Below are 18807 nucleotides of genomic sequence, written 5' to 3' on the forward strand. Positions count from 1 at the left end.
GTTACATAAATAGGATGGTCCGAAAGTGTGCCCGGGCCCACCTACCATGCTCTTTGTCCCAGATGAACGTTTGTTTTGTCTAGGTGGGAAGCCCCCACCTGCCCAATGGCAAGCCAATGCCCTGCCCCCTTCTTCTTGTTTGGGAGTTATCTCAGTGTCCCTTTCTGTATGTACCTGCTGTCATCTGCATTCTCCATTATGCCCCCTGCCCCAATCAGCCATGTGCCTCCACTCCCTGGCTGCCCACCTGGATATGTGGACCTGCTCTGCTGCCTGGCCTGACTCTATACTTGGAGCTCAACTTCCTCTCAGGAGATGTATTCCCCTCCTTGTACCTGCTCCTTGGGACAGGGTGTGTGTGTGTGTGTGTGTGTGTGTGTGTGTGTGTGTTTCTAAGAGTAGAGCTGCTTAAACTTATACTGGTTTCCTAGGGTGGCTGTAACCACAGAGTGAATTTGAGAGACTAGAAGTTGCTTATCAAGGACTGGGTAGGGCTATGTTCTCTCTAAAGAACCCCGGGAAGGACCTGTGTTGCCTCTTCCTAGCGTCTGGTGGTTGCAGGCAATCCTCGGTGCTCCTTGACCTATAAACACATCACTCCAGTCCCCGCCTCCGTCACCTCCCGCCACTCTGGTCTGTGGTCTCCCTGTGTGTTTTCTATCTGCGCAAAGCTTCTTCCTCTCTACATCTACTTGGAAACATCCATCTTCTTATAAGGATCTCAGTCCCTGGAGCTGGGCCCACGCCCATCCAGCACAAGTTTATCTTAACTGGATCACATCTGCAAGGACTGTTTCCAAATAAGGTCATATTCTGAGGTCCTGGGTGGACATGGGTTTTGAAGGGACCCTGCTCCATCCAGCTTAAACCTCTAGGGACTCTATCTCCAGTGGAGGCCTCTTCTTTTCAAAGCACAAAGGCACACCCCCTCCCCTCCCCCCACTGCACCCTCCCACACTCAGGGCTGGGTCAAGTCTGGCATCCTGGCCTGAGCCACTCCTTGCATCCAACTCTTTGGTCAAGGGCTTGCTTTCCTCATTGCAGTCAGTCCTCCTTTGTTCTCTCTACTCTCAAGTCTTTCACATAAGACTGTGCATGAATGAACCCCAAGTATGGAAGAATATTAAAGGAACCCAGGGCTTCTTGCTGATAGATGGAGTGGCTATCACCCAATGCTGTGAAGCAGGGTCCTCCTGTCCCCACTCTGACCCAATGGACCTCAGCCTGTATCGCCCATCTGTTTTTGTTAATCCTCACCCGAGAATATTTTTGCCATTGATATTTTTTTAAAGAGAGAGACACATGGATTTGTTGTCTCCCGCACATGCCCTGACTAGGACTAAGGATTGAGTCTGCATCGAGGTTTGTGCCCTTGACCAGGAATCGAACCTGTGACCCTTTGGTGGGTGGGCCATCACTCTAGCCACTGCACCATGCCGGCTAGGCTGCCCATCTGTAGGAATCTGAGGGCTGGGTCATTGGCTCTGCCTCCATGATTAGAATAGCACTCGCCCACAGTGAAGGAAGAACAGGTCCTGGCGGGAGAGCAGTGAGCCCTGCCTGGCAGAGCAGGTGAGCTGTGGCTCCAGCGAGGCCACCTACCAGTCAGGTAGTCACAGCCACGTCACCCAACCTCTCTGCACTTGTGCCATTCAGACCAGCACGTGCCAAAGCCCCAGCTGGTTTGGCTTCTCCAGTTACTCAAATGAAACATATCTCTACACACCCTAACAAGTGCCAAGAGAGAAACAAAGTCATTTACCTGGATATGAGCACACCCTACTTTTGAAACTGCTCCTTAATCATATTTGGTTTGAAATGATGTGAAAGAAGATCCTGACAGCCTCCTAAGGGGGTTATCACATTCTTCCTCCAGGATGACGTAGGAGGAGTAGGGTCAGAAGGAAGTCAGTAAAGGAACCATGAACTTCATAGGTAATGAGGGACTTACCCATCCCCAAGAAGTTAAAAAAAAAAACGTGAGAATTATGAACACTATTCAGAGTTTGGCTGAGACAAAAAGAAAAAAAAATGGCAAGCCACCATAGAGAGAAAGTCATACTGAAAACAGTAATGCTTTGCATACATGTGACACACTGCAGACACAAATGAGGCGTGGCAGAGTGGCTCTCACCTCGATTCCCTCCTTATTTAAGGCATATTCATCAAAATTCAAGATGGCGATCTTGATCGTTCTTGGCGGGGGCAGCACCGTCAGCCCGATGTTAATGGCGTTGCTCCTCTTCGAGTCCAGGACGATGATCTCCTGCCTTTTTCCGTCCGCGGCAGTTTTCTGGGTAACAGAACAAGGAGGACCCAAGATTAATGCCTCATCTTTCGTCCTTTCTGTGTCTCATTATTAAAAGCAAACTCACTACTTATTCAGAGATGAAAACCAGTGGCCCCACGGAGGCGCAGAGGACTGGCTACTGCTCAGCACAGAAGAAAGCGATCAGGGCTTGGCTCTGGGCAGCTGCCAGGCGCGGGCCGGCGGTGGAACTTCGCAAGTCAGACACATTACAAAACAAAATTGATTTTCCTTCAATTGGGAACAATGTGATATTTTGCAAGAAACACACACACACACTCCACTCACCCCTGTTTTTTTCCATAGAAGCAGTGGAAACAAAACTAAAACCTCCCAAAGCTTCCTCCCTGCGGTCTGCAAGGAATCAGAGTGTGCTCTGGTTGGCCCTAGGGCATATGGTGTGTGCCTGGGGATGGAGACGGTGGTACACATGCTGAGGAGACAGAGGGATAGGGAGCACCTGCCATTGCTGGCCAGTCAGCCCCTCTGGATCCCTGGCCACATGTCTCAGGGGCTCCTCTCACCATTCAAATCTCCCATGCCCCTTATTCCAGAGCACCTGCCACACTTGCACATGTGGGCAGCTGCCACTAGTGGGTGGGGAGGGACCTTCTTAGGAAGGAGATCAAAGGACAGGTGCTGGTGAAGAGGAATGGGGGACAAACAGACCTGGAGGCCAAGGAGGGGAACAGGGCACAGAGGTGTCCAAGTGTCCTCACAGAGCCCCATGTGTGGCTTCCCTGCTGGGCTGAGTGCCTTGAAAGCAGGCCCTGGGTGTGTGTTGCCTAGAGATGAGGTGACAAGGCCTCCAGCTTCCCCCTGAGCTCCTGGGAAGTTAAGGGCAAGGGCCATGGGGACAAGTGGACAAGGTCTGGTCAGCAAGCCCTCTAACTGTGCAAACAGAGCTGGGAGAATGACAATTCTTATTCAGGTAACAAGCCTAGATGACAATGATGAATTAGGCAGAGTGGACCTATCTCTCTCTCTCTCTCTCTCTCTCTCTCTCTCTCTCTATATATATATATATATATATATATATATATATATATATAATTGATTTTTTACAGAGAGGAAGAGAGAGGGAAAGAGAGTTAGAAACATCGATGGGAGAGAATCACCAATCAGCTTCCCCTTGCACATCCCCCATTGGGGATATGCCTGCAACCAAGGTACATGCCCTTGACCGGAATCGAACCTGGGACCCTTCAGTCCCACAGGCCGACGCTCTATCCACTGAGCCAAACCAGTTTCGGCAGAGAGTGGATCTCTTGAAGGAAAATATGGGGTGTTCACAATGTGAGGGGGCTCAGCAGTGGGATAGTGTTGGGGGACAGGGCCTGGAGGAGCTGTCACCTCAGCTGGGTCCTAAAGCATGTGTAGGATCTAGTTCGGAGCTGGGGAGAGAAGATAAGGAGTTAAGAAATGTCAATCTTTGTCAAGATTGCTAGGGATTGCCAGAGAAGAAGCTAGAGGTTTGGGGGGGCCACATCTGGGGGCCCTCAGGAGCCAGCCACTCTGACTCCATTGCAGGCGGGCCCCAACGGAATGGCTGGCTGCTGCTCACCCTGGGTGTGGCTGGGCTGGGAGCAGTGGAACTGTCAGGAGAAGCTGGCCTGCTGCAACACGAGAGGCTGAAAGCTGGCTGGGAGAGGACTGCAGCCCCTTACGTCCGACTGAGCCCTTCCAAACTCAATTACTAAAATGCTATTTTAGATCCTTAAATATGCATTTGGGAATAAATTAAAATTTCCTCCAGAAGAAAATAATTGAAAGCATCCCTGCTGCTCTGGGGCCTGGTGGCCAGGAGGAACAGTGCTCGTGGGTGTGGCATCAGCTCTGACTGCCGGCTTCCGGCTTCCAGGAGGTATGGCACATGGACACACCCTCGTTCCGCAGGGCAACTATCCACTTAACCCAATGAGCCTCTCGGGAACCCTTGAAATTTAGCTTTTAAAATACAGTCACAAATAGTATTTTGTGCGTGAAATGCTAAGAAGGAATGAGAAAGGGGTTGGCAAATGGTGACTACAGGCAACGAAGAGGGGTGAGAGGGATGTTAAGATTTGAAATTCCCACCCACCCAACACTCACTCTTCCTTCCCTGCTCACAGCAGGACCCTGACTTCAGTCGGGCTGGCAACGTGTCCATGACATCAGTCGCATCCCTGGACCCTCGCAGCCAAAGCTGGGCCTGTGACCTAGGCCTGGCTTTTGTTTTTCTGATTAAAAAGGGATAGACCCAGAGGGCCATGTCTGTTGCCCTTCCCCTTTTTTTCCTGCCGAGAGAGTGTGGACATGAGGCTACAGAAGGATGGCAGCACGGAAGAAGCCTGGGTCTGGCATTGGAGAGGCACTTTCCCCGAACCAGGCTCCAGTGCAGGAGGCACTGATTGGAGAGCAGGGATTCCCTAGGAATCATGAGCCCTTAGTCCCTCACCTACAGTCCCCTCATTCCAGGAACCCAGAGAGATGCCTGTACAGGCCCAGCCCAAACAGAGCCTTTGTGCAAATGAATGTGTCTCCTACTGGGGAGACACATTCCCATGGCAAACAGCTTGAGAAGAAAGCACCACTCAGATTTCAGCCCTGACCTTCAGCCAGTGTCTACGTGCCAAACAGCATGCACAGGCCTATAAGGTGGCCCTGAGCCTGACGTAACCTTGTCCCCATCTCAGTATAATTCAATGGATACCAGTGAGCACAGCCACACACTCCCCTGAATGTTGGGGAGATGCCTCCAGGTATCCTGAGACACTGGGGAAAGCTGTTCTCACAGATGATTCTCCATGTTTCCAGAGCTAATTCCACCCACTTTGTGAAGGAATAAGAATTAAATATCTGAAATTGAATTATTCAATCTCTGGAGTTTATCCAAGAAATGTTTTAAATGCTGTGCTTCATAATGAAAACAGATTCCACCGGACGCTATTTGAGCACACCAGTGCCTTGGGGTTTGTCTTGCCTGAAATAAGGTGGTGGCTCATGTAGGGCTGTCCCACAGTAACCTAGAGAAGCCCCTGCAGGAGCGAGCCAAAGTTCCCCCTGCCTGTGTCTAAGGGTTAGCCCAAGAGCCTGTGCCCGTGTCTAAGGGTTAGCAGTCATCAATTCTGATCCATTTCAATCATCTTTTTGGGTTCAAAGTCCTCGATCATAAGTATGACCTTCACTCTAACTTTCACATGGTCCTGTGACACAGCAATGGCATCCATCATATTCCGCAAAACCTCTCATGCCCCTGTCCTTCGTTCCCACCACCTCCACCCTGAGCCCAGCCCCTGGTGCCAGCCTCCACCCCTGGCCTGCTCCTAGTCTCTCCTCCTCCCCAGCCCACCCATCACTCACGTGCTCACAGCCTTTCTCAGTCGCCCATTTCCTTATTGCACTTCTTTGATCAGAAAGTCAGTGACTATCCATTGTTTGAAATTAGAAAAATAGGAAATTGGTCAACGATGGAAAGAGGACGTGAAGCAGAAGCCAAAGAAGAAAGAATGGTGCTTGTGACGGAGATTAGGAAATGTTAAATGCCCATCTGAAGGCATCTAGAACAGAAGGGTAAGATGTGGTGGGACAACGTTAGCACAGGACTTGGGAAGATGACAGGGGGCCTTACTTCCAGGCAGGAAACCAGGGAGTTGTCCTGCGTTTGACAGGAGACTAGACACACCCTGAAAAGCAACTCCCAAACAAGAAAGCAACAGACCAAAACCTCTTGACATATCGACACAGGGCCTACCTGAAGGAAATGACAACATGGTCTTGAAAGTAATAAAAGAAGTTGCGAATAAAGGAGAAACAGCATATTCCTGGATAGGAAGTCTCAAGGTTAAAAGGAGGCTCATTATCTCTCATCTAATACATACATTTAAAGTAATTCTAATAAAAACCCAAAAAGATTTTTTTTAGAAAAAACATTTTAAAGTCACCATGAAAAGCTGTATGTATAAAAAAAACACACACACAGTAGAGTTATATATAATATTTACCCGATCAGCAATAAAAACATTATAAAACCAATATAATTAAAATGTGTAGCACTAGAATAGCTAGAATGATAGAACAGAAAAAGTGATAGTACAGAAAACGTCTCAGACAACGGTCCGGGACATTCCAACACAGACCAAGATTAGTGAGTGACATTCATCTGAACGCCCGATCTCTAACGTTCATATAATTTATCTAGTATCCCAACCTGAACATTGTCACCGCTGAATTTTTTATTTATTTTTTAAGTAACAGCTAATAGATTCTGATACATTTAGAAACTTCAGGGCAAATAAAGTTGAGCAATCTCTCCAAATCCATTCTAGAGGCCCCTCTCCATGATAAACAAAAAAGCACTGAGCTCCCAAGGAAAGCCAAGTGCCCTTCTTCATCTCGTCCCCCACACCTATCTCTCTGTAACTTGGGAGATAGAGGCTGCCCTTTGCAGTCCTTTATTAGGCACATCAGCTAGAAGGCCCCTTCCTGGGGCTCCTCAAAATAACATCAAGTTCAGAGAGGGTCTGTCCCCAGACCCTCAAGGGCTTTCTGCCTTACCTCTTTCTCTGGGGACTCTTCTGCACTAGGGTTGGCAAACTCATTAGTCAGCAGAGCCAAATATCAACAGTACAACGATTGAAATTCCTTTTGAGAGCCAACTTTTTAAAAATTAAACCTCTTCTAATGCCACTTCTTCAAAATAGACTCGCCCAGGCCGTGGTATTTTGTGGAAGAGCCACACTCAGGGTGCCAAAGCCCCGCATGTGGCTCAAGAGCCGCAGTTTACCCACCATGGCCCTATGGGACTCTCCACATCTTACTTAGACCAACAGTAGAAACACAACATGAAGAAACTTAGCACAGGATTTCTGTCTTTCTCCACAAAACATAACTAAAGTCATCTTACTAAAAAAAGCTATATATATATTTTTTTCCTGCAGAGACACAGAGAGAGAGAAATGTAGACCCAGTTCCAGAAACTATTTGGAAAGGGAATCAAAAAGCACATCTTTCTCTTATCGTTTCCGTGAAGTGCTGACTCGCCTGGCTCTTGCACACGAATCTTTGATGGGGGTGGGGAGGACTGGATGGTGCCCTGTTCTGACGCTGGCATCATGTAAAGTCTCTAACGGAAACGGAAACAGACTCCCTTTGCTATATGCTGTCTTGCAAAATTGACTTGATTTTATTTTTGTTGCACTCCATTGTGTTTAATGAAAAACTTCTTGTGAGTCAGGATTCGGAGTGGCTGCTTACAGCTGTGTTTCATAAAAATCCCAGTCATGCATTAGAAACCGAAGTAAAACTGGCTAGAGCTGCAGTTGTAGCATACACACGATGGACCCAACTCTGAGTTTTAACCCTACTTTTCATGCTCACCTCCTGTGGCATTTGTAAATTACCCCCTGCTCACATTCCCTATCTCCCCAAAACAAAGGTTGGGCTCCTGGGTCCTGTGGTAGAAAATTCTGGAGTTCTTCTGGTAAATTTTTCAATATATTACTTTCCTCTTACGCTTTCACTTTATACAAACTAGGCAAATGTGTGCCCTTTGTCCAGGCCCTTGGTTGGCAAACTGCGGCTCGAGAGCCACATGAGGCTCTTTGGCCCCTTGAGTGTGGCTCTTCCACAAAAATACCTCGGCCTGGGCAAGTCTATTTTGAACAAGTGGCCTTAGAAGAAGTTCAAGTTTAAAAAATGTGGCTCTCAAAAGGAATTTCAATCGTTGTACTGTTGATATTTGGCTCTGTTGACTAATGCGTTTGCCGACCACTGGGCTAAGCAATAACTTGTTTTAAGAGGTCACCACCTATATCAAGCAAGAAGGAACCTTTGGGCTCCTGGAAGGGCATAAACCAAACTTGTCATTGACCACAGTGGGATCACGAAGAGGGGATGGAGGGGAACTGTCCATTTAGGGTCTTCTCCAGGAAGCTTCTAATCTTACCATGTCCTTTGTAAAAATAAAGTCAGAAGTACCTTCACTGCCAAACTGTTCCTCCCGTTATTCCTCCTGCCTGGAGTTGAGGGCCAGCCTCTCCCCAGACACCTCTGAGGTGATGAGCTAGCGGGGGTGGGGGTTGTTGGGGGGGTTGGCTAGAGGGCGAAACCAGCCAGATGAGCCTGGAGAGGCGTGGAGGGAAGGAGGGGGAAGAGGAGGGAGATGGCCAACTAGATCAGCAGAGTGGAGGCTGGAATGAGTGAAGTCAACTGCTGGATAATTCCTGGCAACCAAAGACAGCTGTTTAACCCAGCCAGGCCCATTATCCCCAAATGCCAGGCCCGACTTTAAGAACTGAAGGGACCTGGCCGTGGTGGCTCAGGGGTTGAGTGTCAACCTATGAACCAGGAGGTCATGGTTTGATTCCCCATCCCCAGTCCCTGGTTGGCCTGGTTGGGGCACATGCCTGATCCCCAGAGTGGCGAGTGGAGGAGGCAGCCAATCAATGATTCTCTTTCATGATTGAATTTTCTCTCTCTCTCTCCCTCTCCCTTCCCTTCTGAAATAAGAAAAATATATATATTTTAAAAAACTACAGGGCTGAGCTGAGCACCACATGTTACCAGTCCTGGAAAGTCACACACAACATGAGTTTTAACAGAAAGTTAACTGGTTACAGCCCCCCTACCTGGTCAGTCAGCAATGCATGGACAGGCACCAGCTCTGTCACCGGAGTCCCTGTCTGAGGGAGCTCGTGCCCAAGGATGCCGCACATACTTTCTGGTTCAGAATAGGCACCTGGCTGGCAGGCCAGAGAGCCTGACTCAGGCAGCCTATCCTCACCCAAACAATGGTAAATGGGGAAATACACGGAGCTAGAACCAACTCCCGAGAATAAGTTCTGAAGTGGTCACTCTAAATCAGGGGTCTTCAAACTACGGCCCCGCGGACCACATGCAGCCCGCAGAGGAGTCTGATCCGGCCCGCCAGGTTTTTTGGGCAGTGAGCGCAGCCGAGGTGTTACAGTAGGAATTAGTAGTTCATATAGTCCGGCCCTCCAGCTCTCTGAGGGACCGTGATCTGGCCCCCACTTTAAAAAGTTTGAGGACCCCTGCTCTAAATTATACTTTACAAAGTGTTTCCTTACAGCCCTAGGTCCCGAGAAGTGAGAATCGTCTTAATCCTGTTTTAAAACCGTAACACACCCCAGATAACAAAGGTTTTAAAAACAACCATCCACCAGTTAAGACCCAAATCATTAGAAATAAAACCTGTGATGCAGGACGCTGCCGGTTCCTTTCTCATTAACCGTGGCTTTATCCTTAATGCCCAGTAACTTCTTGAACAGTGCTTTCCATGATATGACATCTCTATTTAAAACACCACCGCAGCAAAGCCTGCAGAATTCTCAGACACTTATGAAGAATCAGAAATCTAGATGGATGCCTAATATTTATAGGAGGCCAACGCTTTGGCTGTTTGGAACTATCTAGTTTTAGATAGTTGCTGTATGCTGATGCAGCCAGGAACTATTCAAAGAAATGGCACTTGAATTACTGTCTTTGCAAAAGCACTGTGTGGTTACAGCTGAGGTTCAAACTACTACTTTCAGCACTAACCTCTGAAGGTTGGTTAATCACGTGGATAAAATCCATGTGTTGGATAAATTAGCAAGGCTGCTTTCCTCTAGTTGGGAGGAGGGGGGGCAGGTGTCAACATCTGCTTTCAGGTGATGCTAATATTCCCGGGTTAACCTTTTGGATTTTTCCTCCAGGTTATTTGGGTCTTTGAAAGCTACTTTACTTAACGGTGTTAGTAGACTGCTATCTACAGTCAGCTACTGGGCCCCTTACTCGTTTAGCTTACACCTCGGATGTGGCACAAAGAGTCAAAGGTTAAAGGTCAGATTTTTATACTGACTGCCCCCTTCCTTTTTTTTTTTTTTTTTTTAACCAAACAGCAAAAAGCAGCACAAAGAGAATGTTACAGACAACAGACTTCAGCCCCACTCCACAGCAGAAAAGACTCTGCAGGTCAGGAAGCGGGCCCGATGCTGGCAGTACCTTTGAGACGGACAATTCCTTAGACTTCGACTCGAACAGGTGCTCCAGCTTGGACGTGTCCACCTTGATCGGTTCCAGTTTTGACCAGAGGAATTCCCTGCAGTGCCGGTTGTTCTTACAGGGCCACTCGAAAGGCCGAACCTCATTCCAGAACAGACGGATGGTCTTCTTCTTCTTCGTGAATGCCGGCTGACCCCTGGGTACCTGGGGCCACCCTAAGCCCTGAGGAGCACTGATTACTGGAGGAGGAGCCAATAAATTACCGGGGATGGGAGGGGGAGGCACGCTGTCCAGCAAGGGTGGAGGGGGCGGGGGTGGCAGACCCAGAAAGGTAGGTGGCGGCGGGGGAGGCGGCCCAGGGGCCTCCCCGTGACCCAGGTCCACGTCTAGGACGTCGATGTCGTCCTCCTCTCCCAGGTCGGTGAAGTCCATGTCTTGGATCCTGAGCTCCCTCGGGTTGGCCATGAGCTGGTCCCAGATGTGGTCGGATTCTGTCTTGGGCTGGGGGGACGATTTCTCTGGGACCGTGTCATCGGGCTGGGTGTCAGAGGACACGGGCCCTCTTCCCAGGTCCCCGCTGTTGAATTTCTCCGCGAAGGCTTTCACACTGCCCCGGTTGTCCAGGCAGCCCACGTCCACCCTCCTGACACTCTCGTCCTGCGCCAGGGAGCTGGCCTGCAGCGTGGATATCCTGCTGGCCAGGCTGGGCACCGCCTCTGCCCCCTGCTCAGTGCCCGCGGGCTCGTCCTCCCTCTTATCCTCGGCATCCGCGGGCTTTCTGTTATGGGCATACAGCATGTCCAGCATGAAGCGTTTGTTGGTGAGGATATCGCCACACTGTTCATTTACGCTGGCATCCTGAACCCCCGCGGACCACAAACCTGAAAGCAGACAGGAGAGAGAAAAATGAGACAGGCACAGGGCCATAGTACCATGGAAAAACCAGTGAGGGAATCTGTGGGCTTTCTGTGCACAGCCACTCAGAGGAGACAGGGAAACAAGACCCTGAAGAGGAAGGCAGTCATGGCTGACGGAACACCCTCGACCAGATGCAAGTGCTGCATCTAATGCCCAGGACCCACGACGCCTGCAGGTGTGACACTGCCCAGGCTCCTGGGAGACTTTCCCTGACCTCTACTAGTCACCATGACAGCTGGTCAGGACCCAGCCACAGGCAACCAAGGGGCTTCTGTCCTAAGGACACAGGGAGGCAAGGAAGATGGGCCCTCCCCCACAGAGGTGTCAGAGAGGCTGTGGGTTATTTCCATTGTTCTCCCTCCTCCACATCACACCCGGGTAGCTCAAATCGCCAAGAGAAATGCACACACCATGCCACTGGTTGCACTTTAAATTCAGGAGGCCCTTAAAGCTGCCTTCTAAGACCTCTCCTAGGTGACCTTTCATACCCTCCTCTTTTCTCTACCCCCTTACCTAGCTCATCCTCGCATTGTGGCCCTGCTCCCTAGTTTAAGAACTTCACAAAGCCAGAAAAGATCCTCCAGGGCTTTCATTCTGCCTCCACCTGAACATGGTCTAACTTCACCCATCTTAAAAAAAACAAAACACACAAACAAAAAGTCCACCAGGTAACTCCACTATCCCTCCTGCTATAATCCAACTTTTCTCCTTTCCTTTAAAGTAAAGATGCTAATGAGGTATTCTTGTACTCATTGTTGTTTCTGTTGTTGTTGTTTTTCTCACTGTTTCCAGTTTCTCTATTTTCTCTTGAACGAGTCTCAGGAAGTTTTTGCTCCCTCCACCTTTCAAACCTGCTCCTTCCAGGCAACCCCTGACTTGCCTGCTGCAGTAGCCCCAGCTGATCCCCTCCTCCCTTACTAAGATTCTTTACATGCTTCACTTGGCTTCTGGGACATTGCACTCAGCTGGTTTGCTTCCTTTTTTCTGGCTTTCCCTACTCAGTATCCTGTGCTGATTCCTCCTTTATCTTTAACCTTGAAATGTCCTTGGACCACTTCTCTCCATCTATACTCACTCTCTTAGTCACCATCTCATCCAATCTCGGGGCTTTAAATATCACCTTCTGCCCTTGCCCCCATCCTCCTCACGGAACCTGCTTCTCTTGCAATTGTTTCCTGTCTCAGATATGGAAACTTAATCTTTCTGCCAATCCCCCAAATCTCAGAGTCATCCTTGATGCCACCTCTTTTTTTTATCCCACACAGCAGGGCATCCTAAGAGTTAAATGGTCATGTTATATCTAGAATCCAATCTTTTTCTTTCTTTCTTTTCTTTTTTTTTTTTTTTTTTATCAACTCCCCTGTCACAATCCTGGGCTTAAACTGTATTTATTTACCTTTCATTCTTAAAGGTTATTTTTGCTGGATATAGAATTCATGGTTGACACATCTGGTTATTTGGAAGCTATTGGGTGAGATGAGGATGGGGGACAGGACAGCCACAGATTTTCCCTTAGTGCATATCTAGGGCAGGAAAAGTATTAATAATAAAAAAATATTTTCTGTCAGCCAATCTTTTGGCTAGGAGAATAAACTTTACTTGATGCTTCATTGCCATGTCATTCAAGTCTGAAGGTCCCTAGGTAGTCTAATTTCTTTGCACCTCTCAGTGTCTCCCTATGATTGGTTGTTCGGTTATGTCCAAGATGTTTATAATTTAGTTGTCAGAGGGAGAACCTGGGAGCAATGGAGCTTCTCAATCTTAACCAGATGCCTCCTCATTAACTTATTCATCAATGGTTTTGCAAGCCCCTACTGTGTTCTGGACACCCAACATGAGCTCACAATGAACAAGACAGACATCCCCATTCTCATGAAGCTTACATCAATTAGAGACAAAGAACAGTTACACACACAATTACAACAAAGTGTGGTGAATGCTACAATAATGCCTCGCCATACGATAATGCATAGAATGGGAAACACAAAACAAAGGGGAAAAAAACTACACAACCAGAATAAGTTGAACATCTTTCAAGCCTTGCAAGTTCATTTTCAAATAATAGATGCAATCATTAGAATAAGATTGGAAATCATTTTGATGGTCTTTGTAATTTAGTTGAGAACATTCTGAGAAGCAAGAGCTATGCTGAGAGAGCTGTCCTGACTCCACAGCTGCTAATGGTGCCTGAGCAATAGGGTTTTTTTTTTAAGGATCAAAGAGCTATTACATATAAACATGATCACATCTCTTAGCACCAAACTGAAGCAGAAAAGTCATTGCAAATCCCGAACTCCTGAGGGTATATACTTGGACACTACTAGCTGTTGTTGAAAAAGTCCATGGTCCTTCCCGGGGAGCAGAGACTCCATTTTTAGAAAGTTGTCCTTATTTGGAAGAATATTGGGCAATCTAATCCAAGAAAGTTTTGTTCCCTGACTTATGTTTACTAAGCCAACTCATTGATATGTTTTAGGCCTGCTACATCTAGTTATAAGGAATAACACTGAAAGCTATTCATAAACATAAAACATTTTAAGGCCAAAATGTGATCGGGAAGACTTTCCCAACACCTTGTACAATGACTATAATTACATTAAATGTGAATACACAAGAAGAATTTGGGAGACTAACTGCAATCTGACTTTGAAAGAAATTAAATAAATAGTAATACATTTAATACAACTTAGCACATAACATCTTCAACTGAACAGATACAAGATTTTCAATGCAATATTTTCTAAGATATAAACCAGAGGTAAGAGGTGGAGAACGTCTGGTCTGTGGGCCATATAAGGCCCATGAAATCATTTAGTCTGGCCCTGCCCAAGCATTTGGGGTGAGTTAATTAAATGTTTGACCAAATATAGTAGCTAATTTTTAAGTTAATAATTTTGTATGGCCCAAGAATGATGTTATAGTATCCAAATGGCCCTTGGCAAAAAAAAAAAAAAAAAAGGCTTTCCACCCCTAATAAAGTATTTTTTGTCTTCTTTTGACTAACATTGTAGTAAATAAAAATCTATTATAACTGGTGAAAATTCAACTACTAACTATTTTAGACTAAGCTATTGATTGACATGTCTCATGGGAAACATTTGGCTCTATTCATTCATTCAATTTTCATTCACTCACCCATGCTTCAGACATAATGTATTCTTAATCTGTGAACTAACAAGCCAGGCGTGGGTCATGCCACTGGTTGGCGGGCCATTGTGGAGCTTTCATGCTGCCCTTAGGGCTCCTTGAATATATGTCACTCTAAGCTCGATGAAGGTTGGCTGTAAGACTTGCCTCCACTCTGAGGACTATTAGTTGACAGAGGTGGCTCCCTGCCATCCTGACACCTCTCAAGCCACGGGTAGGAAAACCCCATACTTTCACATGCAAATAATAATTTAAATGATTGTATAAATTATTTGCAACTTCTACAATCCTCTGTGGCTCCCTCCTCAAGTCCCTACTGAGGACTAACATTATATGTAATCCCTAATCATAAAGTCACTATTACATGATGAGTGAGCTAGGCCAGCATCCCAGGACACCCACCCCGGGGTCCCTTGGAATGTTTATGGAAAAAGGGGCTTGATTACCAGTGCCCCTGTCCCTGGGGAGCTTGTCCTCCTTCTCCTCCCTTTCTAACGTGCTGCTGGAGGATGAGATGCTCGAGGCAGAGCAGTTGTCCCTCTCGTTCACCTCCTCGTTCCGCCTCTCCTTCTCACTGAGGGAGGCTCGCTCTTCCAGCTCCTGCTCCACTTCGCTCTCAGTCCCCACGTGGGCAGGGGCTACTTCCTGGTTGGCCTCATCGGCCACCTGCCCCACCTTCTCCTCTGGTCCTGGTTCTGGCGCAGGATCCTGGGTGCTTGCTGGTGGAGACAACAATGGAGATACAATCACAAGAGGAAGCATCAAGCATGGTGTGAGGATGGATGTGAGCTTGATTCTCTGTGCTTTCCTGGCAGGCAGAATTCTACAGATGGCCCCCAAGACTCCTGTCCCCTGGTGATCCAACCAAACACATTCTGGGCACTGCTAGAAAGGGACTGTGCAGAAGACATTGACCTTAAAATATGGAGATCATCCAGGCGGGCCTGATCCAATCCTGGAGGCTTTTGAAACAGGATGCTTTCTGATTAGCAGTAGAAGGAAAGTCAGAGATATTGGAAGCAGGGAAAGGATTTGACACCACGCTGCAGGCTTTAAAGATGGGGGGTCATGTGACAAGAAATGTGCGTAACCGCTAAAAAGCTGAGAGTGACTCCAGGCCTACAGAAAACAAGGCATAGGGATCTCAGTTTTAAAAGCCCAAGAAACTGATTTATGCCAACAACCTGAATAAACCTGGAGGTGGATTCTTCCCAGAGTCTCTCCATAAGAGCCCAGCCAATACAACTTTGATTGTGGCCTTGGGATACCCAAGGCCAAGAACACTGCTGAGTCATGCTGGACTTCTGACCTATGAAAACTGTTGGGTAATAAATGGGTGCCATTTTGAATTGCTATTTTTCAGCTAATTGGTTATGCAGCAAAAGATAACTAATACATGAACCTTCTGCCTCTTCAAGGATAGAGAAAAAAAAATCCATTGTGAATCAAGTTGGTAAGCAAGACGTAGTTCGATGTTTTATCAGTGGCTACACCAATAAGGCTTGTCACCCTTTGCTTGATTCATTTGCTCATAACGTAAACTAGTCCACACTTTTGAAAGCTGTGTGAACAACCCCTCACGGGCACAGACTATTTGTAAACCTCTCAAAACTGGAAACATGACGCCTGTCCCCAAGATAAATGCCCTGCCCCTGTGTGCCGTCCTCTAGGGAGCAAAGGGTGCCACCAGAGAGGGGCTTTCTTTGCGTGCTTTTGCTGAGCAAACTCTCTGCTGTGGGCTATGGATAAGAAACAAAATGATTGAGAATTCAAAAAAAGAATTCTGAGCCAACTGCCACATAAGAGGGCCAGAAGACTCGGACTGGCAACCCCTGAGGATCTTTGACCAGTGAGGGCACAGCCATATTGAAGGAATCTGACATTGTGCCCCAAAAGTGTGAGCTCAAGCCCTAGGCAAACACAAATTCACATAGGATCTGCCCGGGGTAGGAACTGTGAGAGACCTTGCCAGACACCATAAGAACAAGAAGACCAGGGAGCTCTCTCTCTGTGTGGGGGTATCCTGCCAGCTCAGGTGAGCAGGGATGGCTGGCAGTGGGGTGTGCACAGTGTTTCCTCGGCCCCCCCCCGCCCCCCGGTAGGCCAGGCAGTGGCATTACCATGGGTGAGGAAAGCTCAGCATCCCAGAAAGAACTCATACCATCAGGAGTTACTGGGCCCGCAGCCCTATCCCTCGTCTGCTCTCAGCCTGCCTTTCTCTAGGAATGCGTCAGGGAACTTGGGAAGGAAGCAGGCAGTGGGGAGGATGAGAGGCCTGGGTAACTTCCAACCTCCACAGGAAGAAATGCTCTTCGGTGGGAAGCCCCTGCCCAGTGCCCTTCAGGTAAAAACTGGTGTAGAGGATGGCGGGCCTCTCCCTTCTGCCTGCCGTAGGTTGATGACACATTATACACCTTCTACTGGGGATCCCAGCTTAATACAGGAGCCTCTTCCCTGGGAGACGGCAGGGAGGGAGGCCTGACAGCAAAGGCCCCTGCTCTCCACTGGCCGTCCCTGCTGCGTGTCTCCAAGAGGGATGGTTATAGGAACTGGTGATAATAGGGTAAAGGTGCACTGACTGGCAGTAGCAGGAGGAAACCACAGGGCATGACTGTGAACATGAACCTACATGCTCATGAGTGGGCATGTCAGGCACTTTTCCTTAAAAGCCATACCTGGGCTGGTCCAGGGAAAGAGTGAACCCGTCTTTGAGAAACATTCCCTTTGGTATTGAAGGAACTGTAATGGTGATTTCTCTTCATCTGATAACAGAATACTTAGCAAAGAGATACAAAACCCTCTCTCTTTCACAAACATGGCGAAAGCAGGGTTTCAGCAACAGCGGTGTCATCATTTGGTTGACAGAAAGCATCTGTTCTTGTGCACATTAACTTCAGAATAGCCACATCAAAACGAAAATGTGTTTCCAACAGCCTTGCATGTGGCATGCATTTGAGTTGTAATTGGGGAGCATATGGCGCAAACTGGCGAGGGTGTCTCCGGGTGGTTTCGTTATTGACAGGGAGACGGGGCGCAGTTGGTTGCCATAAGTCTGTGTCTACTCACCCTCCCCAGGAGATGGGCAAAGTGGGAAGGATCCAGGACTTGATGGTTGTTTGACTCTAGCCTACATGCACTCTACTGTCATTTCCTTCTCTAAGCAGAGACTCTGGCCTTGGATTAGCCAGCCAGTGGCTGCCGGGATAGGTGTGGAAATGAGCATGCAAGCTCTAGGGAGCCACACACCCTTGGGAATAAACAGTGCAATTGCATCCCCCAACTTTAGGGCCTCGCTTCAAAGATGGAGTCAGACGTTTAAATGTGTGATCCACGGGGGTAGTTTCTCTTTTTCATTAGCTGGGGAGCTTAGTCATCTCTGAAACTGATCAAGCGCAGACTCAGTGTCTACCAGGTCTGACTGCAAACCTGTGGTATGTGAGGTTGTCCTACTGATGAACAAATTAAATACTATTCACACAGACTCAAGTCAAGCAAAACCACCAAGGATGGAGAGAGTGAAGGCAGAGAGCAAACACATAGCTGCTCATTCCCAACGATCTCTGTACACATACATCCGGCAATACCTGTGGCATTGACGTAACACCGGCCTTGTTTTCCGAGGGCTCCCCACATGGCTAAAACCCATCAGCAAGTCACAGTGGTATGTGGCCAGGCACCTATGTGAGTTCACTGGATGACAATTGACAGGAGTCCCTGTAAGGAGCAGCCAAGGTCCTTGGCTATATTGATCGGACACAGGAATAAGGGCAGAAGGTCCCTGAGGACCAAGACCACGCCTGCCTCTTATGTCCAAATTCTCCCAGCGAGGTCCTGAGCCAGAACCTGCTCACAAAGTTCTTTCTCAGTGATACTCAGGAAGCACCCTGAGAGTACCCATGAAATTCCAGATTTCTGCCCCCCTTTCACATTATCTTTCATCAGGGCCTCCCTCGTCAACACCCCCTTTCACACCATCATTGCCTTTGAGTCATTGCCCCACACCAGGCTGGCTGCTCTCTGGGCAGACACAGGGAATAGTACCATCTACAATCGCAGAGTCCCCAATAAATAGAAGAACCAAGCCTGCAGGAAAAGTCCAAAAGACAGCTAAGGTATTTGCCAACACCCAGGGTGAAAACTGCTCACAACTTCCCACCCTTGCTGGTCCCAGTATTTATGAGCCTTTCTCTGGCCAGCAGTGGTGCTGGTGGTGAGAGAGACAGTGATGCAAGACAGACCTGGCTCTTGTGGAGGTTATAGAGGAGCCAGGGATCCTACCCTTCCTGCCTGGCCTCTGTCTGGCAAAGGTGGGCCAGCCTTGCTACCGATGGACCCATGGAAAACTCGGCCCTCGGCTCCCTCTAGACACAACTAAAAATATTCATCCGCGTGGCCAGTATGGCTCAGTGGTTGAGTGTCAACCTAAGAACCAAGAGGGCATGGTTCCATTC

The 18807-nt window shown here is 48.1% G+C and overlaps 1 protein-coding gene across 27 annotated transcripts in view; it reads right to left on the reverse strand.

The window, feature by feature from the left end:
• The window catches only part of FHOD3 (formin homology 2 domain containing 3), a 334599-nt gene that overhangs the window by 33171 nt on the left and 282621 nt on the right, over positions 1-18807 (reverse strand). For 25 of the 27 annotated variants that reach the window (XM_084888807.1, XM_084888829.1, XM_084888828.1 and 22 more), the window contains 3 exons: positions 14803-15075; positions 10292-11172; positions 2135-2293 (listed from right to left, as the gene is read on the reverse strand). In XM_084888807.1, the coding sequence (XP_084744933.1) occupies positions 2135-2293; positions 10292-11172; positions 14803-15075 (1313 nt within the window). The remainder of the gene's footprint in view (positions 1-2134; positions 2294-10291; positions 11173-14802; positions 15076-18807) is intronic. The other 2 variants (XM_084888812.1, XM_084888811.1) reach the window with 1 other exon arrangement.

This window comes from Pipistrellus hanaki (genome assembly GCF_964339955.1).
Source record: "Pipistrellus hanaki genome assembly, chromosome: 6".
Taxonomy (NCBI): domain Eukaryota; kingdom Metazoa; phylum Chordata; class Mammalia; order Chiroptera; family Vespertilionidae; genus Pipistrellus; species Pipistrellus hanaki.